Below are 27,486 nucleotides of genomic sequence, written 5' to 3'. Positions count from 1 at the left end.
AGAAAACAGGCTAAAGGCGCTAAATGGGAGTCGGAGTGATGGGGGTCTGCTTTTGGGGAGTCAGAGTGATCAGAGTGACGAGATGGGGGTGGGGGTGGTCTCCTGTCCTCGCCCAGTCTCGTAGACGCACGGCTACCAAGCGGCGACATCAGTGGACATATTAAAGCCTATAGAATGAAGCCTGAAGAATAAAGCTGTACGGTGGAAGCACCGAACGTCAAAGAAGGAGAGGAAGATGAAGAAGAGTCTCCCTGGAATAAAGCCGGTTGGTCTCTGAAACAACAACAACTATTCTAGTCACAAAGACATATAAGATAAGATAAGATAAGATAATCCTTTATTGTCCCACATGGGGAAATTTCATTGGTGCAATGCAGGTAGATACAGAGGTAGATACAGAAGAACAGATCACTTATAGGAAGTCTGATAAACACTTTCAGTAGAAGATCTCCTATAAATAAATAAAAACTCCCATAGACAAATAAATACATAAATACCATTGCATGTGATCCCGACAGTAATTGCACATGAATATGTGTCACGACAGCACATAGATTGCACATGAATTTCACAGTAATTGCACATGAATTCCAACAGCAATTGCACATACGACAGAATTGCACATCAGTATTAGGTTAGGTCAGTATTGCGACGGGATAACGTGACGATCTCCGGGTAAGACGACTGTTGTCCACAGTTTCATGAGTTCCTCCTTTGTGGAAACGCGGTACGGCGCCGGGCGGGGGGCGGGGCCGGAGCCGGGGGGCGGGGCCGGGGCCGGGGCCGGAGCCGGGGGGCTCAGAGCCAAGACACATCGCAACGACACGACGAAAACACTCAATCCAGCCGAATAAAGTCAAAACAAGTTAATTTAAAGCGATTCCAGTGCGTGTCCCGATCGTTCGTCAAGTTCCTCTTTCATATAAACGTGTATATAAACGTGTACCGACGACACGCCGTACTTTAGCGCGGCCGGAGGGCGCGGGGGGGCTCGCTCGGAGCTAGCTCACGTCACAACAACACAACGAACGCAACGAAAAACGCTCAAATCCAGCCGAAAAAAGTCAAAAACAGTTGAATTAAAAAACTATTCCAGCGCGTGTCCCTATCGTACAGTAAAATAGAAAAAATATACTAACTATATTTACAAAATATAGGAGATAAAGCACAATAAGTGTGAGAAAGAAGAGAGAGCGTTTACACCGGGCTGCCAGCTGTACCAGCGCCTTATGACGTAAATATCATGACCTCATGGGCTTTGTAACACCAAAGCAATGGAAGGAGTACTTTTACGGACTACGACAGAGTCTGAGGACTACGACAAAGTCTGAGGAATAAAGTCTGGCGGTAATGCAACACTTGGATGCCAACCGCCATAAAACAACAACAACAACAACAACCGGCTTTATTCCAGGGAGACTCTTCTTCATCTTCCTCTCCTTCTTTGACGTTCGGTGCTTCCACCGTACAGCTTTATTCTTTAGGCTTCATTCTATAGGCTTTAATATTTCCACTGATGTCGCTGCTTGGTAGCCGTGCGTTTACGAGACTGGGCGAGGACAGGAGACCACCCCCACCCCCATCCCGCCACCCCGATCACTCTGACTCCCCACAAGCAGACCCCCATCACTCCGACCCCCACCCAGCGCCCCCAGCCCGCCTTCCACATCTGCCCAATCAAGCTCCCCCGCTCCAAGGAATCCCCCCGCAGCTCCAGCAATGATCCCGATCCTTTCAGCTCCGCCCCGAGTCCGAGCAGCACAGCCCACAACATCCACCACAAAGAGCACAAAATCCTCTCCATCCACAACCAGGGCACTCTCATCAATTCCGGAACCCGCACACCCGGGACCTCCACTCCCGAAACCCTCACACCCCCCGGGAGCCACGCTGGCCCCCCCCATCCCGCCCTGGCCGGGAGCAGCGCCGGCTCCCCTCTCCGCACCCACTCCAAACTCGCCACCTGAAACCCCCCCGACTGCATCTGCATAGGATATACCCCGAGAGACCCCCACCCTATGCGCCTCAGCAGCTCCCCCGCCAAACCCCGCATCCCCCGCAGGCAGAGCCACACTCCTCCCCACAGTCACAGCACCCCAGCCCCGCCCCCACGTCACACCCCCCACACTCGTGATCTCCTGCACATCCACCACATCTTTGCCTCCCTCCACAGACCGCTGCAACATGCCCAAAGCGCTGGCACCCAAAGCAACGCAGGGGCGGTGGAACATATGGCCTAACGTCATGGCACATGAACCCAAAGAACACCTTACTAGGCAGGCACCTCCCTTCAAGTGTTACCATTACCGACAAGCTGTCACATCTTACCCCAGACCGGGTCACCTTCAACCGCCTTGCGTCCACCACCGTAGCTCCAGTCAAATTCTCCTTAACTTCATCCACAGACGTCGCCTTAGGGACACCTACGATAACTCCTCTGACCGTGTTTCTTTCAGCATCAGACACAAGAATGTCCTTTCCACCCAGACGTTTAGTTCCAATCGCCTTCCGTTGCTGAGCCGCGTCCTTGCACACGACCAGCAGCGAGCCATCTCTAAGGACACTCGCACTCTTGATCACTCCCACAGCTACAGTTAGGCTCTTTGACAATGCCACTGAATTCCACTCCTTAAAGGATGCACTATCCTGTGCAAGCTTTATGATCACCTTACAGTCTCTGCTCTCACCCCGGATATCAATAGCTTCAGCGTCATCCTGCTGCTCATTCCCAGAACCCTCGGACGAGCTAAGGGACTTTTTACGTTTCCGGGCACGTGCAGCCAGAAAAGGCTGCTCCTCCACGCCATCCAGAACGTCTTCGACCACCGATCCACTCTCCTCCGCCATCTCCCGTCCCTCCAGACCGGAGACTAGCTCTTCTTCTTCTTCTTCTTCTTTGGTGTTTTATCGTAGTCCTCAGACTCTATCGTAGTCCGTAAAAGTACTCCCTGAGTCCGGTATATCCTTTTAGTAGTTTAGTAGTATGTTGTTGTTGTTGTTGTTGTTGTTGTTTTATGGCGGTTGGCATCCAAGTGTTGCATTACCGCCAGACTTTATTCCTTAGACTGTGTCGTAGTCCTAACAGTTCTTCTTCCTGTCGTTGTATGGCAGCTGGTGTTACAATACTGCCAGAATTTACTCTTTAGACTTGATTCTGCAGACTTTAATCTTTAGAATTGTTGTTGTTGTTGTTTTATGGCGGTTGGTATCCAAGTGGTATCCAAGTGTTACATTACCCTTAGATGCTGGTGACGTCATAAAGCACACGTTTATCACGTGCGCTTTATCACGTGTCCAGTAGGGAGCGCTCCATGCAAAATATGGCGCGCCCCCTACTGGACACCCCACTAACTACAAGTGCATGGTAAACAAAGAAACGACTTCTTTAGACTTTATTCTTTTAGCTAGAATATTCCATATCATGGGGAAGAAGAATAAAGTCTAAATAATAAAGCCTAACTTGGATACCAGCCAGCGAGTCGTGGGCTTTGAAACTCCGAAGAAGAAGAAGAAGAAGAAGAAGAAGAAGAAGAAGAAGAAGAAGAAGAAGAAGAAGAAGAAGAAGAAGAATGTCTACAGCTAAATCTTTTCTTTGGTGGCAGTTGGTGTAAAACGTTTAAGAGCGACTGATATAGATTATATAAAATACAGACTAAATTTAACCTAGTAACCTATTTCTACACTGCCCATTATTGCAACCGTTTCTCTCACAGTCAAACAGCGCCCTCTACTGGCTCTTTTCATTCGGCGCCATTTCTCCCTTTCCTGCAGAAGACTGACTGTGAGCCACATTTTCCGTCGCTTTCCCCTCCTTTCCCCCTCTCAAACTGATCCCAGACCGGCGCATAACTTTGCCTCTCTCTCCCGGTTTGTTGTGTCTCTTCTTCCAGGCAACGTGGCAAGGCACCGCTCTTTATTTTCCATGGACGTGAACTTTAACTTACGCAACCGTTCATAGGACGAGCTGGAAACCTCACAAATAGATGCATTTTGTGCTTTGGTGAGAACAGAAGTGATTTTTCTGCTTTCACTGAACTTGAGCTGTCAAAGAACACGGGCGTGCTCGGTTTTGTTTACCCTGTGACTCAAGGGCTGGGCTCGCACATACAAAGTGAGGTGCAGAAGATGGTAAGTTTGGTTCTTTGTGTCCAGACATTTGAACTAAATCTGTGTTTTTATAAACTTGGCCGTGTGCTAAAATGAACTTTATCCTGTTGTTATCGTTAGAGCCTCTACATGTGCTATCAGAAGGCTTCTTATCAGCTTTGGAAATGATGTGGCAGTTGCAGTTGTACTTTGGGTTTTCCTGGCATTGTAAGTATCCCAAACAAACAAGCAAAAAACATATGTTTTTTTAAATAGCAGATGTTGCATTTCAATTTCTGTATTTTAAACTTGTGTGTTTGTGCTTGCCAGGTTTAAAACTGATATTGAAGGATGGAGCACAGAGGGCATCCCAGGTCACAAATGGGAAATCCCAAAGCCAGGGACAGTAGAGCGGATTATTACAAGTATCCGACCCAGGATAGAGGTCAGTACTACCCTCCGCCGGACCCCAGGAAATGGGACAGGACCTGGGGCCATGCTGAGTCACACTTCAGGCCCCCAGTGACCAGTCCTGTACAGGGAGATCCTTACGCCTATGGACCTCAGCACTTTCCCCAAGGCTATGGATGGACAGAGCAACAGCGGCCACATTCAAGGTTTGTCCTTAATAATGGCAACAGTATTCACAAAGTACCGATATATAATTTTTGCGGTTATGTTTGAGCATATTTGAGCACTGAAAGAGTTGTAAGTAGAAATTATTATTATTTTTTGTCAACAAACAAAATTCAGCGATGGGTCGGGTGCAACATAAAATAATGAATAACAATAGTAGTAATCCAACAATAAATGCAACGATAAATTTATATAAGAATAGACTAAATATATTTTTTAAAAGGACAGTATGGGAGGAACAATAGCGCAAAACTGGCAGTGCAATTAAGTGATGATATAAATACGAACATGACTTTGACCATAACTATGCATTACCGGTGTATATATAAAACAATAATACGCTTAAACTAACAATTATTTAGCTAATTACTTATTTACATTGCAACATTTTTACATTTGATTGAGATTAAGCTAAAGTGATGCATCTTGTATAGATTATTCAAAAAAACATTCAATGTCTGTTTCGTTTTGTTCGTTTTGATGTAATAGCTGCTTTGTCCATGTCATAAAACCTCTTCTTTCAGGGCGTGCCATGTTTGGGCTCTGTGTATAGTCCAGATTATCTCAATAATTTATTAGTTGAGATTAATCAAATCTTTTTTTTTCAGCCCTTCAACTAACATAAGCTTTTAAGCCAAAAACATGAACTGCTATGCATTGAGCTGATATTTATTATCTGTCTGATAATACCACTGATATATTATGTTGTAGTGGCCTAAAAAGGCCACTTATATTTATAATACAGATATTTATTTTGTGTGTGTTGCTTTTAATTGCGGTTGGCAGCCAACTGACAAGGTGCATTTACTGCCACATACTGTACTTGTACGTCTTTAAAGTATTTGCTTTATGAGTGAGTTCTGCCCTCAGGCTAAAGCTAACAACAACTAGCATGCTAACAGCGCACTTCCCTCTTTGCAGAGAATAAAAGATAAGATATTCCTTTATTGTCCCACATGGGGAAATTTCTATAATTAGAGTGTCAGCACAAATTGGTCTCATTTTCAACCAAATAGTGACTGCTACGATAAAGCTGTTCTAGAGCCAAACAGATTTGACTTTATTACATGAAAAATAAATCGGATAGAGCCCCTTGAATATTTCAGTTGAAGCATTTTCAAATGTCAAATATTCCAAAGGCTGACTTTAACTACGATGGGGAAAAATGTTGTATATTTTTAGTTTGGTAAAAGCTGATCAAGCTGTGGTGTGGTTGGATTGACATAGCTGAATAATAATAATAGAGTTTTTAGAATATTAATAAACAAATTTAGAATTTGCAGATTTTTTATTGGAATAATTTAAAAAGACATTATCGACTTGTCAACCATAAAAATGATTGTAGTCATATTTCGATCATCATGATCATTATCTGGACTATACAGACATTTTAAAACAAAGACAGCAGCGTTATTAAATCAAAATATCAAAAAATAATGAACGATTTCTAATTTTCATAAATAATACACATAAATCCATAAATATTCTCTATCTAGACGCTTTCAGTCACCATAATTCAACCATTATTTGGTTGATAATATATTTTAACTCCCAACACACAATAGAAATAATCGTAACAATGTTTAGTTTGATACTCTTGTCATGTGTTTGTGTCCAGGCATGGTTATGACCACTCAGCATACACCCAGTGGGACTACAGGGACAGCTATGGTTACTACCAATACGACCATTACAGAGGACAACACCTGCACCCTGGTATTCACCCATATATTTTCATAAACTATACTATTCTTTGCGTCGAGCTGCGTTTAGAGACCTTTGCGTTTTACAGATGCAGGTCAGTGGGGTCAACACGACTCCTGGCAAAGGGAACAGTATCAAGACAACACAAAACAGAAAAATACTTCAACCAGCACAGAGTAAGTTATGAAGACCGGGTTTGTTTATATTGTTGAATTGATGATAGCGGTTCAAATTAAGTCCAAATAATTGAAGTAGTACATTTTCTTTGACTGATTTACCAGTTTAAGTAAGTAGTAATAATGTTTGCTCAATATTATTAATACAAATTTCAAACCCTGCGCATTGTATTCCTATTATGCGTAGAATTACTGCATCAACTTACTTTTGATCGTTTTGTTTCGCTTAATGCGCCTTATAGTCCGGTGCGCCTTTATATATGAAAAATGATTGAAAATAGACCATTCATTGATAGTGCGCCTTATAGTGCAGAGAATACGGCAGCTTTTTCCGTGTGTAACATATTGAAAATTATGTTTTTTAATGATATTTTACATTTAGAAACTAGTTTTCTGGGATTTTCCTGCTTTAGTGTTATTGTTTCATTGCCATAAAGTAGTTGCAATATTCTGTAGCAATATGTTCAACACTTCAAAATGTGTTATGTCTTTAAATCTCAAAATATTCATACAACCAATGACCCTGACTGAACCGTTATCACTGGCCCTTCTCAATGTTGTACACCACCAAAGGAGATAATAATGTGTATAATCATAGGAAGAGTCATTCATCATTCATCATTATCAAGTCTTAATAATTTAGCAATGTACACATGGCCTGCGTTACTGATTTGAAATAGTAACAACTACCACTACATTACCTGGAAATACAAAATAAGATTGCTCAAAAAAGTATCCTAAGTACTCTTACTGCCTCAAAACATGTATTGATGATTTCTTTTTAGATATCACCAAAGGAAAGACAGTACACAGACACACAAAGATGACTACGAAGATGCTGCAAACAAAGAAAATGGTGAAACTAGTTCCTCATATTATTTGGGATCTTTAGAAAACTCCAGAATCTCCGGTCTGTCCTCCAGCAGCTACGAACTGAGTCTGTACATCACCGGGGCAGAGCAGAGCGAGCCTGCACCTCTGCCGGCTCCATCTCAAACAGGTACGTTTTCAATTGTACCTTTTATTTATTTTACTGTACTGTCAATTTTGTTTTTGTGTGTGTGTCTTAAGAACCAAGCCACCAACTGTCCGCACCGCTGAAGTATTCCATCCCTCATGCGGTGGTCAGTTTTGGACCGTCCGGACAACTTTTACGGGTCTGTCCAGGTTTTACCACTCAGAAGAATGTCAGCCACTTGGAAATACACAGCATGGAGGTACAGTAGGTTACGCAAGGTCTTTCTGTGAGACCAATTTTAATCTTATAAGAATGTTTTTTATTGCACAGGTAATTCTTAGTGAGACAAAAGAACAACAAGAAATGAGGAAGTTTCCAGGGCCCTTAACAAGGTATTGTCCTAAAGTCCTAGTCCTGAATTGACTAATACATACTATACTTGATTGTTTGTTTAATTTGATTGTTTTGTACTCATATTTAAAGGGAAGATTTGCACAAAGTGGATGCGATTGAGTTTGCCCACCAGATGGCAGGAGCATGTTTGAGAGATGTCAAGCTGCACGACAAGAGCTCTGCTGCCCTCTTGTGGAACTTACTCATACTGTTCTGCAGACAAAATGGAGTGAGTTTCAGTCCCATATGCATCCGTCCCATCTGTCCTAGTAATATATAGATATAGATATAGATATAGATCTGCATTATGGACCTGCACCTGCACTTGTAGGCTGCAAACACAGCATCCACAGGCTCTCTTCCTCATCTCAGCCTGTGGTGTCCCGTGAGGTGAGGATGTGGTCTGCTGAGAGCGAGGAGGCTCTGAGGGACTGCTTCAGCACCACTGTCTGGACTGAGCTTTATGACCCACATGGGGAGGACATCAACACCATCACAGAGTGCATCACGGACTACATCAACTTCTGTTTTGAGAACATTGTTCCCTCCCGGACGGTGCGGTGTTTTCCAAACAACAAGCCATGGATTAACCGTGAACTGAAGGCTCTGCTGAAGGAGAAGAAGAGAGCCTTCAGGTCAGGGAACAAGGAGGAGCTGAGGACTGTGCAGAAGGAGCTGAGGAGGAAGATCAGGCAGGCTGAGGCAGGCTACAAGAGGAGGATGGAGGAGCAGCTGCAGCAAAAGAACATTCAGGGAGTGTGGAGGAGCCTGAAAACCATCTCGGGCTTCAAAATCCCCCCTGCCTAGACAGAGGGGGATCTACAGTGGGTGAATGATTTAAATGCTCACTTCTGCATGCTCCCTCTTCCACAGCTGGACAATGCCCTGCATCCGTTCCTCTTCATTTCTCCGCCCCAGACCATCAGCTCCCCACTTCGCCTGGACTCACCCATCCCCCCAGCACACGGTCCCCCTGCCAACCACTGACTGTCACAGCAGCACAGGTGAGGAGTGAGCTGAAGAGGATTAAAGTGAGGAAGGCAGCAGGACCTGATGGCATCAGCCCCAGGCTCCTTAATTCCTGCGCAGATGAACTGTGTGGAGTTATGGAGCATGTCTTCAACATGAGCCTGAAGCTGAGGGTGGTACCACAGGTCTGGAAGACCTCCTGTCTGGTACCTGTGCCTAAGACACCGCGCCCCAAAGACCTCAACAGCTTCAGGCCAGTGGCTCTCACGTCCCACCTGATGAAGACACTGGAGCGGCTAGTCCTGGACCACCTCCGCTCCACCGTGAGCTCAGCCATGGACCCGCTGCAGTTTGCATATCGGTCTGGCATCGGAGTGGAGGACGCCGTCATCTCCCTGCTGCACCGCTCTCTCTCTCACCTGGAAAAGCCTGGCAGCTCTGTGAGGATTCTGTTCTTCGATCTTTCCAGCGCCTTCAACACCATCCAGCCGCTGCTCCTGAGGGACAAGCTGGAGACGGCTGGTGTGGAGTATGACCTGGCAGAGTGGATCCTGGACTACCTCACAGACCGACCCCAGTTTGTGAGAGCCCGGAACTGTGTGTCTGACACTCGGACCTGCAGTGTGGGGGCGCCCCAGGGCACTGTCCTCGCGCCCTTTCTCTTCACCCTTTACACTGCAGACTTCAGACATGACACGGACAGCTGTGTCCTGCAGAAGTTCTCTGACGACTCTGCCATCATCGGACTCATCACGGACGACGATGACGCGGAGTACAGAGGACTGGCGCAGGACTTTGTGGACTGGTGTCAGCGGAACCACCTCCTCATCAACGCGGGGAAGACCAAGGAGATGGTGGTAGATTTCCGCAGACGCCACCCCACTGCCCCCTCACCAGTGAACATCCAGGGACGGGACATTGAGAGAGTGGACTCATACAAGTACCTGGGTGTTCATCTGAACCACAAACTGGACTGGACTCATAACACAGACGCACTGTACAGGAAGAGCCAGAGTCGGCTCTACCTCCTGAGGAGACTCCGGTCTTTTGGAGTGACAGGGCCACTCCTGAAGACCTTCTACGACTCTGAGGTGGCATCGGCCCTCCTGTATGGTGTGGCCTGCTGGAGCAGCAGCATCACAGAGAGGGAGAGGAAGAGGCTGGACAGAGTCATCAAGAAGTCCAGCTCCGTCTTGGGCTGTGCTCTGGACTCGGTGCAGGAGGTGGGGGACAGAAGGGTCCTGGCTAGATTCACATCTATGCTGGACCATGAGTGTCACCCCCTGCAGGACACTCTCTCCGCTCTGGAGAGCAGCTTCAGTGAGAGACTGATCCACCCTCGATGTGTGAAGGAAAGGTTCCGTAGGTCTTTCCTTCCTGCTGCTGTCAGACTTTATAACAAAAACTGTTAGTACTGAACACTCGCAATACTGACCTAACCTAATACTGATGTGCAATTCTGTCATATGTGCAATTGCTGTTGGAATTCATGTGCAATTACTGTGAAATTCATGTGCAATCTATGTGCTGTCGTGACACATATTCATGTGCAATTACTGTCGGGATCACATGCAATGGTATTTATTTATTTATTTATTTATTTGTCTATGGGAGTTTTTATTTATTTATAGGAGATCTTCTACTGAAAGTGTTTTTCATACTTCCTATAAGTGATCTGTTCTTCTGTATCTACCTTTGTATCTACCTGCGTTGCACCAATGAAATTTCCCCATGTGGGACAATAAAGGAATATCTTATCTTATCTTATAAACTTTTAATCTAATTGTCTTTTGTTTCCCAGCAAATAGTTGGTTCTGACATAGCAGAGCTGCTGGTCCAGGGCTCTCGGCGGACAGGCAGTGGTCAGTCCGACTCGGCCTCGCTCATAGACTTTAGTGAGGGCTCTGTGGCTGAAGCTCCTCCCTCTGACGTAGAGGATGACCTGCTGACGGGACACTGCAGCTCAGAGAGTGCACATAAAGCCCTGAGGAGCTACACACAGCTGCTGCTGGCCGGGAGGAAGAAGGTCAACCACACAAACACATTACATAGTATTAAGGGAGACCTATTATGCTTTTTGCAGATATTTAGTATTGAACTATATCATAAGTAGATGGAGAGCAGCTTCAGTGAGAGACTGATCCACCCTCGCTGTGTAAAAGAGAGGTTTCGCAGGTCTTTCCTTCCTGCTGCTGTCAGACTCTACAACAAACACTGCTAGCCCCGAACATGTGCAATACTGATGTAACCATGTGCAATACCATCATATTCATGTGCAATACTGAATCAACCATGTGAAATACCTGTAAATAAGAGTGTTCTATTTTGTTTTTTATACGGTTTACTTACCTGCTAATAGTATTACCTAGTCTTGTGCTAATTATTTTTTATTTTATTTTATTTTATTCTATTATCATTATTTTATTATTATTATCTGATTTTTATCTTTATTCTGTATTTTTATTATCTATTTTATTTTATTTTATTTCCCCCCTCCATTCCCTATTAAGATAGGAGAGGAGTTTTGTTAATAAGAGTTTTTTGTTTTGTTCATAAGAGTTATATTAAGAGTGTGTTTTTGAAACTTCCTATAATCTGTCCTTTCCTCCTGTTTCTACTGTGTTGTCACAACAAAATTTCCCCTTGCGTGGATATTGAAGGATTATCTTATCTTAGATCATAATTTTACATTTTGTTCTTCGTAGAGTACCATATTGATCTAAAACTGCTTTTTTGAAATGTTTCTCCTACATGTGCTAAGGCCTGTGCACACAGAGCTGAGACATGCAGATCAGGAAGTGGTGGTAGAACTTTGTTGTCAAGAATGTGAGTGTGAGTGAGCATCAACGTTTGCCACGTGCGAGCAATAAAAACATAATTTCAAGCAGCATTTGCTGCTCACCGCGTCCTACTCACATGGGCCTTTACTCTGAATCTTTTTCTATTTTCAAATAATCACAACTAAATTCAGGGATGTGGGCGGGGATTGGGGGAAGGTGAAAACAGGAATTTTCGGAACACTCGAGCCTCAGTTGCAGGACAAAACAAGATTTCTCAAACGTGCAGGAACCAATTAAAATACAACTGAGTAAACTAATGAAGAGGAAACACTGTTTAACAAGGTTATGAGCCCATCAAAGTTGATTTGGAATATTATGTCCCCTTTAAAGCAGTGTTTCCCCCATTTATCTTAGAGTCAAGAAAAACATTCTCTTACAGTTTACTGCATGTCCTCCCTTCTCTCTCATCCCCATTTCACACTGTCCTTTCCTGCCTGATAAAGCCTACAGGTAAAAAACTGTAGTATGGCATAAATAATTATAAATAAATGTGTCTTATTTTTTTTAATGCCACAAAGTATTTATTTATTTCTCGTGTGTTAAACTAATCTAAACAAATACAAAATTACATGAATGCAAATTTAATTAATAATATAAATGAAGGTGCACTATGCACTATAGCAGGGGTGGGCAATTATTTTCCTTCGAGGGCCATATTCGTATCCAGGCAAGTAGCGGAGGGCCGGCCCGCGATCATTGGTGTGGAAAAAAACAAATCAAAAAAATGAATTATAAGATAAGATAAGATAAGATATTCCTTTATTGTCCCACATGGGGAAATTTCATTGGTGCAACGCAGGTAGATACAGAGGTAGATACAGAAATAAAATATCACTTTTCTGTCAAATATAGGCTATTGAATCTATTATTTAATTCATTTCACGTCATATTTATTAAGGATACAAGTGCAGACAGATGCCTGAGGGCAAAAAAGGAAAAAGTTTCTTTTTTAATTTTTTTTTTTAATATTACTTGGACAAGCTTGGCGGGCCGGATTGAAAGGCCCTGCAGGCCGGGTGTGGCCCGCGGGCCGTAGTTTGCCCACCCCTGCACTATAGAGTGCTCCACCACTGGCTTGTCCCCACCAAGATGTTATTGCCTGGAATCTTCAACAGTGTGGCACATTTAAAACCTAAATAAAGATTGACACAAAGTATCTCCATATTGCACCCCCCAATATGGATATCATGGGTTTGATTCCCGGGCCAGACAAACATTACGTGATCTCTCTTGGTGGAGTCTCCATGTCCTTCTCGTGTTACCGTGGGCTCTCTCCGGGTTCTCCAGCTTCCTCCCACCGTCCAAAGACATGCATGTGTTAGCCAAAATTGGCCTCTCTAAATTGGCCCTAGTGAATGAATGTGAGAGTGAATGTGTGTCTGTGTGTCTATGTCTCTGTGTTAACCCTGCGTTAACCCTGCGACGAGCTGGCCCCTGTCCAAGGTGTATCCCAACTAAGGCCCAAAGTCACAGGGATAGGCTCCAGTCACCCATAGTTTCCTAACAGGAACAAGCGTTAGCAAATGAATGAATGAATGTCTTATGTTTATGTCGGTGTAATCCCTCATTCGTCCAGGCGTGTTCCATAGTAGAAAAAGCTTCAGTTGTAGTCATCTGGACTCAGTTAGAAAAATAGACGTTTCGACTCTTGGATGAGAGTCGAAACGTCTATTTTTCTAACTGAGTCCAGATGACTACAACTGAAGCTTTTTCTACTATGTCTTATGTTTATGTAGACATTCATATATCCACTCATTTCTCTACTGTGCTTTCCAGGAAGCGCTGGAGTCTGCGATGAACAGCGGCCTGTGGGGACACGCTCTGTTCCTGGCCAGCAAAATGGACAGCAGGTCCTACACTACTGTACTGAACAGGTGAGGCGCACAACAGCTGCTAAAAGTCACTTACAAGTGATTACGAGCAGCCATTTTTGTTGAAATTCCCTCCCTGACTAAACTTAGACGTTCTGATATGCGGTAATACAATAGCATTCTTAGTTCACTTGTATAAGCAAAGTGTCCGCTGGGTCTTAAAAGGTTTTAGAACTTTGATTATTTTAGTTGAAATTAAGGCCATTAAAAAAGTCTTAATCACACTTAATCACATTATTTGTATTTATTATCTTGGTGTAAAGGTTTTAATTTCAAAAACAAATATATGGCTATACATTTTTTGACCCATTTCACATTTCGCATCGCTCGTCTCCCGTAGATTTCTGTTCACTTCTGCGTCAGCTCGAACTGTCTTTCTCCGTCTTCATTTTGCCCCGTACACTGAGGGAACTATATTATGATAGATCCATGCGCTTAGGCACGCGGAAACGTGAGGACGAACCGCACGCGGCTGCAGGTGAGCAATAGGTGCGTTTTATGATTGATACGTGGCAGGACAAATGATTTATCCACGCCACGAGGAAATATGATAAAAAAAATTGCTGAAAAAAATCGTCCATTCCACATTTAAAGTTGCAATGAGGTATAATGAGGAATTAAAAAAGTCTTTAACAGGTATTAAATTTTACTTCCTTTTTACACCCTGATGAATGCAAAAATCTGATTGGTTTAGCTGTTTTGAAGCCATGATTTACTTGCATTGAGATTAGAGATGCCAAAGGTGTCTCAGCTCAAGGATCCATAACGTTTAAAAATGTGACTTGTGCAGGAGGAAACCCGAGAACGGCCCTGACATGGTCTCACAACACGTCCCAAAATAAATAAGAATGTGTCCAACTAGAACTTAGCGAACCTCACCTCTTTCTTTTACCATCTGTGGTGGAAGTCGTCTGCCTCTTAGCGCTTTATTCATTTGGTAATTTTAGTAAAAACAGATTATTCTATTCTGACATAACACTGAACATTAAACTGGGCTTGGGATGGGAGGACAAAATCAACCCTGGAGTGTTAATTCTGTCTTATCTCTGGGTTTTAGATTTGCAATTTAATTTGATGTATGTAATGTTTAACTTGGCAGGTACATTTTGTGGTGAAGTTAGATCACCAAATGTACTTTTAACAGATCTTTTCTCTTTTAATAATAATAATAATAATAACTTTTATTTATATAGCGCTTTTCAGTGACCCAAAGACGCTGAACATAATAAAAAAGGGGGGGGTATTTACAGACAGGGGGGACAACACGTACAGAACACATTAATATACAGATAAAATGAACAAGACAGAAGAAGTAGAGAGAAAAAGATGGGGATGTAACAGGGGGTAGAAGTGTAGGCAATGGGGTAGAGGAGGCTAGGGGTAGGGGAGGTCATAGGCTTGGGTGAAGAGGTATGTTTTTAGGCGGGATTTGAATGTTGTGAGTGAGGGAGAGTGGCGGACAGGTTGGGGGAGGGAGTTCCAGAGTCGGGGTGCTGTTCGGGAGAACGCTCTGTCGCCAAAAGTTTTGAGTCGGGATGTTGGTGCAGTCAGGGTGAGAGAGGAGGAGGATTGGAGAGCTCGGGTGGGGCGGTGGGGGATGAGGAGGTCAGACAGGTAGGGGGGGGCAAGGTGGTGAAGAGCTTTGAAGGTGAGGAGGAGTATTTTAAAGTTTATGCGCTGCTTGATGGGGAGCCAGTGGAGAGAGCGGAGAACGGGAGTGATGTGATCACGGGACCGGGTGTGGGTGAGGAGGCGGGCAGCGGAGTTTTGGACCATTTGGAGTCTATGGAGGGAATGGGAGGAGATGCCAGTGAGGAGGGAGTTGCAGTAGTCAAGGCGGGAGGAGATGAAGGCATGGATGAGGGATTCAGCAGCGGGGAGGGTGAGGCAGTGTCGGATTTTGGCGATGCGGCGGAGGTGGAAGTATGAGGTCTTGACAATGTGGCTGACATGGGGAGTGAAGGAGAGGGTGGGGTCCATGATGACACCGAGATTGCGTACCAGGGTAGAGGGGGTGATGGTCGAGGTGTCGATGCTGAGTGAAAAGGGACCAGTTTTATTGAGAGTGGATTTGGTGCCAATGAGGAGGAGCTCTGTTTTGTCACTGTTTAGTTTGAGGAAGTTGAGAGTGAGCCATGATTTTATTGTAGAGATGCAGGTTTCAATGTGGCTGAGGGGAGGGTTTTGGGTGGATTTGGTGGTGAGGTATATCTGGGTGTCGTCAGCGTAGCAGTGAAAGTCCAGGTTGAGTTGGCGGAGGATGTGACCAAGGGGGAAGATGTAGCAGATGAAGAGGAGGGGGCCGAGGACTGAGCCCTGGGGGACCCCCTGCGTTACTGGGGAGAGGGTGGATGAGTGACCGGAGAGGGAAATGAACTCTTGCCTGTTGGTGAGGTAGGATGTGAGCCAGTCAAGTGCAGAGCCCTCAACACCCAGTTGGCGCAGCCTTTGTAGGAGGATGGAATGGTTTATAGTGTCAAAGGCTGCGCTGAGGTCTAGTAGTAACAGGATGTTGAGGGCCCCGGAGTCTGCAGAGGTGAGGAGATCGTTGAGTACTTTGACCAGGGCTGTTTCAGTGCTGTGAAGTGGGCGGAAGCCAGATTGGAGGGGTTCATAGAGGTTGTTTGACTGGAGGTGGGTGTGAAGTTGGGCGGCGACGATGCGTTCCAGCGTTTTTGAGAGGAACGGCAGGTTGGAGATGGGGCGGTAGTTGGAGAGGTTGGCGGAGTCTAGGGTGGGTTTTTTGAGGATGGGGGTGATGGAGGCCAGTTTGTAGATGGAAGGAACATGGCCGAGGGATAAAGACTGGTTGAAGAGGGTGGTGAGATGGGGGATGAGAGCAGGGAGGCAGGCCTTGGTTAGATTCGTTGGGAGGGGGTCGAGAGAGCAGGTGGTGGTTTTGGAAGCGGTGATGAGGTCTATGATATGAGAGGAGTTAACAGAGGAGAAGGTGGTGAGGGCAGGGAAGGGTGGGTGGTCAGGGAGAGGAGGGGGGGCAGGGGTGGGGGTGGTGATGGAGTTAATGGAGACGGCAGTCATGGAGCTGTTGATATTGGAAATTTTGTCATTGAAGGCAAGGAGGAAAGAGTTGCAGAGGTCAGGGAAGGAGGGTGGAGTGATGTCCGGTGGCTGGAGCAGCTTGTTGACGGTGGAGAACAGGGTGCGAGGGCTCCGGTGGGAGCTGTTGATGAGGGTGGAGAGGTGGGCAGATTTGGCGGCTTGGAGAGCGTCACGGTAGGAGGAGATGTGTAATTTGAAAGCTTCGGCGTGAACGGTGAGGCGGGTTCTTTTGAGGAGTCGTTCGAGTTGGCGGCCAGTCTGCTTCATGGTGCGGAGTTCAGGGGTGTACCAGGGGGCGGGGTTGATGTATGAGACGGAGGAGGTTTTCCAGGGGGCTAGGGAGTCAAGGGAGTCGGAGAGGGTGGTGTTGAGCATGACAGCATAGTCGTCGGGGGAAGAGGGGGGGGGGTCAGGGGGGAAAGCAGAGGATATGAGCTGGGAGAGCGTGAGGGGGTTGACTGACTTGATATTGCGGTAGGTGATGGTGCGTTTTTTGGGGTTGTGGGGCGAGGGTAGGGGGGCGGAGAAAAGGATGCAGAGATGATCAGAGAGTGGGAAGGGGAGGGGGTGGGGCTTAGATATGGGTAGGAGAGAGGAACAGACTAAGTCCAGAGTGTGGCCTTTGGTATGGGTGGGGAAGTCAATATGTTGGGTGAGATGGAAGCAGTCCAGGAGAGAGAGGAAGTCGGATGTCAGTGGGGCGTTGGGGCAGTCAATGTGGATGTTGAAGTCACCAGTGAGTAGGAGGCGGGCAGAGAGAGAGGATGCGATGGTGAGGAGTTCAGACAATTCAGTGAGGAAAGAGGGGTGGGGCTTTGGGGGACGATAGATCAGGATAGCGGTGATAGAGTTGGGGAGGGAGAAGGCGAGGTATTCAAATGATGAGATGGATGGAAGGTTGAGGTTCAGTTCAGTGATGGATGTAGATTTTTTATGAATAACAGCAAGACCTCCCCCACGCCCGGAGAGGCGGGGTTTGGCAGTGTAAGTGTAGTTGGAGGGAGTGGCTTGGTTGAGAGCATAGAAGTCCAGGGGCTGTTGCCATGTTTCACAGAGGAGAAGCAGATCAATGTTATTGTCCAGTAGCAGTTCAGATATAACAGGTGATTTGTTGGCGAGGGAGCGGCAGTTCAGCAGTGCAAGGGAGATGGATGGGGGCGCGGAGATGGATGGGGGCGCAGGGGTGGGGGGGCGGAGGTTGCTGAGGTTGGCAGTGCGGCAGGTGGGGGTGACAGGGGGGCGAAAACTAGTCCAGAGTGAGGGGATAGGTGAGCCGTCGTTGGAGTGTTGGTTATGGGAGAGACCAGAGCCCCTGTGGATGTAGCGGGGCCGGCGAAGGATCCCAGCTGAGCTAGCTGCAGAGGCAGCAGCAGCTGGGAGACGGTGGTTATGGTTGAGGAGGTGAAGGTCAGCAGCGGTGTAGGTGAGTAGGCGAGAAGTTGGTGGAGCGGTGGCCTGGAGGCGCGGGAGTGATAGTCCGAGGAGGAGATGGAACGTAGCAGCAGATGAGAGTAATCCAGTTAGAATGTTGGCGGTGGCTAGAGGCTGGTTAACTAGAAGCTGGTGGGCAGAGAGTTGTGAAAAAGCAGCAGTGGACCGGGTGTTGAAGCTGGTGGAGTGAGTGGCGTTGGTTGCCCCAGACCTTGTCTGCACGGCAGGGAGGCCCCGCGATACCATGACGGACCTCCGCAGGTGTTAAGCCAGCTGTTAGCTGGCGGCTAGGGCAGTAGATAGTCCAGGAGTGAGGGAGGAGATGAGCGATGGACGGTGCAGTAATGTCCGATGAAGTTAAGGAACAGGGATGTAGACATCCCTGTTAAGTTATTAAGTTGAACGTATTGTGTACCAATTTCTTTTGGCCCAAAATGACCAGCAGTAGTACTTTTTTAGCAGAATTGAAAAATGTTATGTAATCAGAACTAGGGATGTCAAGATTCTTCGGTTAACGGATAGTCGTGTTTATTCAGGTTACAATATAATCGTATGAACTAAAAATAATAATCATGACTATTTTAGAAAGTACATTTTGTCACGTACTCCAAAAACGTTTACCTAAAAAAAAGCTAATCACATACTATTGGAACAGTAAAACAAAGGAAGAAATTTAAGGATTTCACTTTGGTTTTATTGTGTCAATAATCATAAATAATCATTATAATTTGATGTTTCTTCTCACAATAACACTAAAATTTCATATTGTGATATTGTGACATCCCTAACCCTTTCATTTAAATCAGATAACCAGATATAACGTTAATGTTCCAAGCCTTATTAAAGTTGTGTTCCTGTGTAGGGCTGCAATATATGTCACCATCAAATCAAAATCACAGTTTGAATAATGGCAAATATTTAGCTTAGTAAACAGCGAACTATCTAGTCTTATTCTATGTAAAATCCTTTAGTTTAGTGCTCAACACTTCTTGTTTCAGTTTAAACTTCATGTCTCAGTTTTCTCTCAAAGGTTAATGCTCCTGGACAGGTTTAAATGTGAACTTTGAACAAAAACATAAATAGTGAACAAAATGCTTTAATATGCTGGTCTCGCTGAAAAAACCCTGGTCTAATGAAAACATATTAAATTGAGTGTTGAAGTGAGAAGGAAATTGATTACTTAATATTGCAGCTCCTGAAGCGACAATCTAAAAGTAAAGAAGAGGATTTAGGCATAAATGTATGTAATAAATCAAGTCTATAGACAACATTAACCCTATTCTACAATGTGTAAATTATAGGGTCCAAAATGGTGTCGTAAGCTTTTAATGACTTGTATTTAAGTGCACTGTCTTTCGATCATTGAACCCTGTCATTACTGCTGTCTATTTTGACCCTAGTTAGACATACCTCAGTTAATGTAATCAGGTTCATGTATCAGATGTCTTCCTCCGGCTGATGGGGAAGTGATTTTGATTGAAATGTTGAGCTCGACAAGGGCGTGTGTGACAATGCAGAGTGTTTTATCAGTTACAGAGAAGTTAAAACAGTTGAGATCTGTGTTTTGGACAGATTTACAGGACAGCTCACAGCCAATGACCCACTGCAGACCCTCTTCCAGCTGCTGTCCGGGAGGATCCCTGCTGTAGCCACGGTAACTAAACACCAATCAGGTGACTCTGTTTTAAGTCTGGATATAGCTTTGTCTACATGATACATAGGCTATGTTCCTGCTGTTGTCCCTGGTTGTATATGTTTTAGATTCAGATTCCTCAAAGTCGCTTCTCTCAAAATGCTTCATGATGAAGTCATTTTCACACTGCTAAAGGAGGAAGTAGGTATTTACATTTAACTCGTCCCTGACTCTGACAAACCCTTTGGCCCATTGTTAGCTTCCACATCCTTTCATTTAACTAGTTTAGAATAGCTTTTTTCAGACACCAAAGTGAAGTTAGGTTAGACCCCCAAAGCTCAGCCAATCAGAGCACTGCTTTCTGCTCTTACTTCTAGGCTGACGAGAAATAAAATACTTTACTGTATACTTTATACTAGCTCTAGACAGAACGCACTGAGGGACACTAAATTTACTCAGTTAGGAAAAAAAAAAAAAAATACCCCAACTTTAAATGAAAAAGTATGTCCAAACTTTTAAATGGAAGTGTATACTCTTTATAAAAATGGTTTTATTTAATCATTTTGTGTCGTGCCCCAAACATGTTTTGCACGATCTACTATAGTGCTTAATATAAACACTTCTTCCTCGTGGTGTCTTTTTTCTCAGTGCTTTCCAGAGCGTGGCATGTTCTCTGACCCGTGCTCTCTTATGTCCAGTGCTGTGGCAGTGAGAAGTGGGGCGACTGGAGGCCTCACCTGGCTGTGATCCTCTCCAATGAGACCTCTGACCCTGCTGTCAAACAGAAGGCCGTCTCCACCATGGGAGACACTCTGGGTATGCAGCCTGCTCTATGTAATGTACACTATGTACTACACTATGGGTTACGTTTACTCACATTTATTTGAGTTAACAAATCAAACATCTAATACTAAAATTAACCCAATCAAAAAACGCTCACAATATTTTCTGTTTTCTGACTCAACTCAAAAACAAATCAGAATCAGCTGCAAACTCACAGAATCAACATACACTCACCGGCCACTTTATTAGGTACACCTTGCTTGTACTGGGTTGGACCCCCTTTTGCCTTCAGAACTGCCTTAATCCTTCATGGCATAGATTTGTGGTGTTGACACGATGCTCAATTGGTACTAAGGGGCCCAAAGTGTGCCAAGAAAATATCCACCACACCATTGCACCATCACCACCAGCCTGAACGGTTGATACAAGGCAGGATGGATCCATGCGTTCATGTTGTTTACGCCAAATTCTGACCTTACCATCCGAATGTCGCAGCAGAAATCGAGACTCATCAGACCAGGCAACCTTTTTCCAATCTTCTATTGTCCAATTTTGATGATCCTGTGCGAATTGTAGTCTCAGTTTCCTGTTCTTAGCTTACAGGAGTGGCACCCGGTGTGGTCTTCTACTGCTGTGGCCCGTCCGCCTCAAAGTTCAACGTGTTGTGCGTTCAGAGATGATCTTCTGCAAACCTCGGTTGTAACGAGTGGTTATTTCGTTTACTGTTGCCTTTCTATCAGCTCGAACCAGTCTGGCCATTCTCCTCTGACCTCTGGCATCAACAAGGCATTTGAACAGAAATATTGAATATTTTGTTTTTGTCAACATAGAAGTGCTTTTGCATTTGTGGGGAGGAAAGACGTCTGTGCTTTTCTCTCAACTGAGTTCAACAAAGGTTTGATTCTCGAAATGATCCGCTGTTGTGACACTTGGAGCACTCAGATCGAAAGGTTCTTCATGACGTTCTGTCTTGTCCTGACGTCTTTCAGTGAGCGCCTTTCCAGATTGATAAATATGTAGAACTCAATTTAGAGTGATGCTCATACTGTAGCAAGGTTACTCAGGGTTACCAGCTTACTCTAATTCTTATTGATTAGATGTGCCCTCGTGTCCTTGCAGCCTCCAGAGGACTCTTGCACTCAGCTCATGTGTGCTACCTGACCGCCGGACTGCCCTTTGGAGCCTTCACTCAAAAGGACGAGAGGCTGGTGCTCCTGGGCAGCAGCCACAGGTGGGACCAGACTCATCACTGGAAGGAGCTTTTCGTTATTTATGTTCACTGTTACATCATTTCTATTCCAACTGTGTAGGCGGCCATTTAAAGACTTTGCCACAAACTCTGCCATCCAGTGCACGGAGCTGTTGGAGTACTGCCAGAACCTTGGAGGGAAATACTTCTCCATACCTTCTTTTCAGGTACAAATAGCGTCATTGTCATCCGAGAAGTTCATTCCAATATTGTCAAATGAGCGACCTGTATTTGAGATGTTTGGTCCGTTGTCAGGTGTATAAGTTCCTGTATGCCACTCGGCTGTTGGACTGCGGACTTCCCTCTCAGGCCTTTCACTACTGTGAGGTGGTGGGACAGGCCATACTCCGGCAGAACGCACCCATGTTTGTGCTCACGGATCTACTTCTAAAGGTACAATGCGACGGGATAGCATCTCTAGTAAATATTTAAAGGCGGTATGGACGATTTTTCGGCGATTTGAGAACACGGGCGGAAGTGCGCATGCGCACTCCCCCGTGTGGACTGATACAACACACACGTGCGTTTGTTTATCAGCGCAACGGAGCGCATCGCATCGCTCGTCTCCCGTAGATATCTGTCCACTTCTGCGTCAGCTCTAACTGTCTTTCTCCGTCTTCATTTTGCCCCGTACACTGAGGGAACTATATTATGATAGATCCATGCGCTTAGGCACGCAAAACGTGGGGAAGAACCGCACGCGGCTGCAGGTGAGCGATAGGTGCGTTTTATGATTGATACGTGGCAGGACAAATGATTTATCCAGGCCACGAGGAAATATGATAAGAAATTTGCTGAAAAAAATCGTCCATCCCACCTTTAACATAGTTTTACATCCGTCAAGTTGCAGTTTGTGAAGAGAAAAAATGACAAATAAAGTGTAAACAGGAAGTAGTGCTGAGTTAGTGTAGTAGTAGTAGTGTTGAGTTCTAAAACAGAATCCCTCTGTGATGTCATCAATAAGGGACAATTTACACGCAACTGACACGTTTTTCTGACCGTTTAAACATCCATTTCATAAAATAAAGGTGTTATAGGGTATTATTATTTGTCAAATCATAACTGTTTTGTAATTTATATGGAGTTTGGCCCTTGTTTACAGTATGGTTGCTAGGTAACTGTTGTGGAATTACCTCTACCTATGTCACATCTGCTGCTCATACTAAATGCCACAAAAATGATCAAACTGGGGGGAAATAAGCACTTGTTCTTTAGTAAACTCTTAAATATAATTATTATGACCCAGCTCTACTAGGGATAGGAGAAGTAACAAATACAGACATGTGAAATTGTAAATATAAAGTTATAATTTATTTAAAATGAATGCAAAGTTAAATTTAACAAAAATGGTTGAAACAAAAAGGGTAATTACAAGTGATGAAAAAAGAGGCTCCTACAGAGTTGGAAAAATATAACCAAAACTAAACACAAAACCAAAATGAACTAATAGCTCTAAACAAAACCAGTCTCTAACCTAAATGACAGAGGAATAAGAGTGTCTCCCAAATACCAAGTCACACCACTAAATGTGAGAGACAGAGCGCTCATGTGGTTGGCTGTTCACTGACAGATCCATTTCACTACGTTTTTGTCAAATGTGTAGTCCAACCTGTCATATCGTAATCTAGCGATATTTACTGTATGACTGAGTCTGTGCTGTTTTGCAGGTGGCAGACAGACTGCGACATGCTGAGGTGAGCGAGGCCGGGCTGAGTGGAGCGGAGCAGGAGCCAGGATGGATGACACAACTGCGCTTACGGCATCAGCGACTACAGGTAAACCACTGCAGCCCGTTTCAGTCAAGATGTTTAGCTTAGTGTTAATGTCCAGGTTTAACTGGCTGAACACAAACGGCTTCTTTGTTATAATTCTCAGACCGGCAGTTACAGCTTCAGTGAAATCAGCCAGAAACCTCCAGCAAGTACAGGTGAGTGTCAGGACTACTTGGAACTGTATATATTGTACATTTACTAATTATGCCTTTAAAAAAATGTCTAAAATAATGTTTTTTATGTTGGCGGATCTGAAAAGGGCAGTAAAAACACTCCAAATTCTGAAATTGAGGCAATTAGAAACAAAAGTGAGATGGATTATAATGTGAGTTCAATAAAAAAAATGGGATTCGCCTCAGAATATCACAAAATATGAAAGAACAAGGTGGTTTTTGCAAATGAAAACCACCCAGACACATTTGAGTGCTGTATCAGAGTTCAACACATGTCCTATTATGTTTTTTATGATATATTTATTTAGATTTATAGGAGATTATGACACCACCACGAACGTTTTTCATTTTCTCTACAGATATATCACAGACTTTACCACAATGTATACTTTTGTGACGCTCATAGTCTAGAAAATATCATTTTTCAGTTCTTTGTGAGAAAAAAGTTAACTTATTCCACACTAGGAATCCCTGTGTTGCTTATTTATTATTGTAAAGACTTAAAATCATTAGAATTGGTCAGTTAATGGTTGAAAATGTGCCTTTCGCTGCCTCCATTTTGGAATTTTGAGCATTCTGGGGACATTTTAAAGGGTTGACACTACAGTCTAGTCCAGGCTGCAGCACTACTCTTAATCTCTTCCCCATTACAAGCTCTTACACCTGTTCCAATGCAGCTTATGGGCTAAAAATTCAACAGTTCATCCTTCCTGTGCGTCCTAAGGTGTGCTTTTCCTACAGGCGACTACAGCCCGGTGCAGAGTCCTGAGCCTGAGCTGCTTTACTACAGAGACACCGAGGAAGACTCAGGGAATCACATTTTAGATGGAAATCAAGAGGTCGCCCCAGCAGACTGCAGCGGAGTTCATGGATGGTACAATGTAGTATTAATAATAATAATAAATATAGCCGCAAGCGGCAATGATCGGCCCTCGCCACGCCGCCGCCACGCCGCAAGAGGAGGGGGCGCTAACGCGCCCCAATTGTCCTTTTATTACGCCTACTGCTGAATCTGTGACGCTGTCACATCTTCTCCCCTTTGTTTTACCATCAAAAAGCAATTTTATTTTGAATTCTTGGCAAAATGTGCGGCTTTGCCGCACAGACACCGTGACTCTTTGAATAAAAATGTGGATAACTTTTGATGGTTCACCCCTGAAGATGAGTCTCACCAAATTTCAGGTTAATATGTCTAACGCCCTAAGAGGAGTTTGTGAAAGTCTAAAGTGTAAACATGTTCTGGCGATTTCCCCATTGGAATAACATGGGAGGTTTTGGTCATCGCTACGGCAACGCCATAACAATTATGATATGGGTCTCATTGACTTTTTTGATGGGGATGCCAAAATTGAGTTGTGTGTCAAATTTCATATAATTTCGCAAAACTAAATATTTAACCTCCATATAAAATCTGTAGGGGGCGCTGTGGCTCCAAATTAATTTATTTCACTTCAAGTAGGTTTAGGGCAAAGAGTTTAACAACTGATTCTAATTTGACGCAATTCGGACTTTATCTGCGCAAACGGCAGAAATGTTAAATTTGGGAGATTTCTGAAATTCTTGCTACAGTTTGCGGCTTCGCCGCACAGAGACCGTGACAGGTATCAATGTAATTTGGATAACTTTTGATGTCCCACTCCTCAGTAGCATTTTCACCAAATTTCAGCTTTTTAGGGCCAACGCCCTGGGAGGAGTTTGTAAAAGTACGACGTTTGGAAAAACTCCGAAGTCATGTTTAGCCATTTTTGAAGCAATATGGCCGACATTTGGTTGGGCGGACGGCGTTGCCGTAATAATATTTTTTACTTCTCTTGTCACCATCGACCTCTGCGCCAAATTTCATGATTCTACGATCAAATTTTTTTTGGGTCAGTTCCCATCTCTCAATGCATTTTTGGTACATTTGGGGGCGCTGACGCGCCAATTTTTTTTATTTTAGAAAAGGGAAATAGCCAGAATGTAGAGAGGCACGATTTTTAGAGGTGTGCAAATGTTTGTGACTTTTCGTCAATGTTCACTGGGTGAAAAATAGGGGGGTTGGTCCCGAGAAGAAGAAGAAAGAATAATATTCCGATGCGAAAACAATGTTTCCCATTTTCCAAATATCATAAACTATACATTTTCGGAAAGCGCTCGCGCTTTCCTACCTCATGGTGTGGGTCCCTGGTCACTGACGGGTACTTTCGTTAATTTTAAGTGGGCTCCGCCCACTTTGTGTTTTTGGCCCTCTATACAGTAATAATGTTCAATTTTTGCATTACATGTTTATATGCACGGAACATGCAAGAGATGGGGAACGTATTCGTGAGCTACTTAGCGCAAATGAGTGCTTTATATGGGGATGACGACCGCTTCGCGGTCGTCATCTCAATGTAAAGTGCTCGTTTAGTGCGCACTTTTGCACGGGCTTTGCCCGTTTACAACGGTAATGTTCCATTTTCCTACTACTAATTAGTATGCACGGGGCGTGCGTGAGTGGAGGAGTGCGTTAGTGAGTGTTTGGAAGTGGGCGAGCGCTTCGCGCTCGATTTCGTGCGCACTACGTGCGCACTTTCGCAGCCGTGCTTCGCACGGCCTTACGAGATTAATAGGCCTCTCGCCAGCTTGTGGCGCTCGGGCCTAATAATAATAATAATAATGTCCTCTAGCACAGGGAGAGGTTCAAATATACTGATTCAAATCCAATGATCTAGCCTTTAAAATAAATCCAAGCTATAATCAATCAATCCTCATGTAAATGTTCTGTTTTCCGTGTAGTTTCATGGTCTCTCTCCGTCTCTAGGCCTCAGAACCCTCCCACCGTCCCAGCTCCTGTGATGTTTGCTCCTTCAGTGCCCGGAGACTTCACTCATTATAACACTAATATGAGTGCGGCCAGTTCTCAAGTCCACAGTCCCTCAGGTCAGTGTTCCATGACTCTCAGTAAGTAGATAGTGTTCCTGTCCTGGCTAAATTAAGGATGCATAGAATAAACAAAAAATCCTTGCAATATTTTTTTTATGTGTAATAGGGTTGTTGCTAACAATTATTTCAGTAGTCCACTAGATTCATCAATTAATCGAATAGTCAAACAATTATTTCTATTGTACCCTGAGACTGTAAGAAGAGAATTGTAACCAAATAAAGGTTGACATATTGTGACTGAAGGTGTCTAGATAGAGAATATTTCCAAATAAACTGTATTATTGATGAACATTGAATTGTTCTTCTGTTTCTGCTTTCTGATAAAAGGGTTTTTTGTATGTGTTTTAGAGCCTGTATAGTCCAGACAACAATGACGATTATCAACATACTGTTGTTTTTACAGTTGAGTACTAAATTAATCGTTGCAGCCCTAATGTGTAATGCTTTATTTTTACAGATGCTGTTCCACTTTCTGGATCACTCGCAGTAAGGCATTTCCTTATATTTAAAAATCAAAACATATTTTGTGTGAGGTTGGGCCGATGACTACATTTAAAACCTTGTTAGGATGGTACACCTGTCCATGAACATTGCTTTTTAGAGATAGTAAGGTTAGAATACAGGAATGATCACCGAAATAGAATAAAGATAAATAATCTTTTGTGTGTTTGTAGGTGACCAGTCCACTGCTGGTCACAGGACATCACACACACCATGGGATGCAGCAAGGCCCATCTATAACCCACGACAGCCCAGAGCACAGCAGTCCTCCTCAACAGGCACGTTTGCTCCTAACGAGTCACGTACAAATGAACCAATGGTCATTAGACTGATTTATTTTACAAACT

General features: G+C 44.3%; 1 protein-coding gene across 1 annotated transcript; it reads left to right on the top strand.

The window, feature by feature from the left end:
- Window positions 1–3,797: 3,797 nt before the first annotated feature.
- On the top strand, window positions 3,798–27,471 carry LOC140354326 (protein transport protein Sec16B-like). Its single transcript, XM_072439289.1, has 22 exons — window positions 3,798–4,128; window positions 4,228–4,314; window positions 4,417–4,703; window positions 6,341–6,438; window positions 6,515–6,602; window positions 7,388–7,602; window positions 7,674–7,819; window positions 7,891–7,952; window positions 8,044–8,182; window positions 10,724–10,948; window positions 13,539–13,636; window positions 19,697–19,778; window positions 20,456–20,573; window positions 21,660–21,771; window positions 21,851–21,956; window positions 22,045–22,182; window positions 23,457–23,564; window positions 23,665–23,716; window positions 24,476–24,608; window positions 26,517–26,635; window positions 27,096–27,124; window positions 27,313–27,471. The coding sequence occupies exons 3-22, from the start codon at window positions 4,438–4,440 to the stop codon at window positions 27,469–27,471; spliced, it is 2,493 nt and encodes an 830-aa protein (XP_072295390.1). The 5' UTR covers window positions 3,798–4,128; window positions 4,228–4,314; window positions 4,417–4,437.
- Window positions 27,472–27,486: the final 15 nt, after the last annotated feature.

Source organism: Eucyclogobius newberryi, unplaced genomic scaffold (genome assembly GCF_026437365.1).
Source record: "Eucyclogobius newberryi isolate DKJ021-1_F unplaced genomic scaffold, fEucNew1.0.hap1 SCAF_9, whole genome shotgun sequence".
NCBI lineage: Eukaryota > Metazoa > Chordata > Actinopteri > Gobiiformes > Gobiidae > Eucyclogobius > Eucyclogobius newberryi.
Note: the sequence above shows the minus strand (reverse complement) of the source record. Positions and strands in the feature narration are given on the sequence as shown.

Coding starts and splice junctions, on each gene's coding strand:
- LOC140354326 (XM_072439289.1), top strand. CDS start 4,438: ATGGAGCACAGAGGGCATCCCAGGTCACAAATGGGAAATCCCAAAGCC. Junction 7,820..7,890: donor TGGAAATACACAGCATGGAG/GTACAGTAGGTT, acceptor TTTATTGCACAG/GTAATTCTTAGTGAGACAAA. Junction 7,953..8,043: donor TTTCCAGGGCCCTTAACAAG/GTATTGTCCTAA, acceptor TCATATTTAAAG/GGAAGATTTGCACAAAGTGG.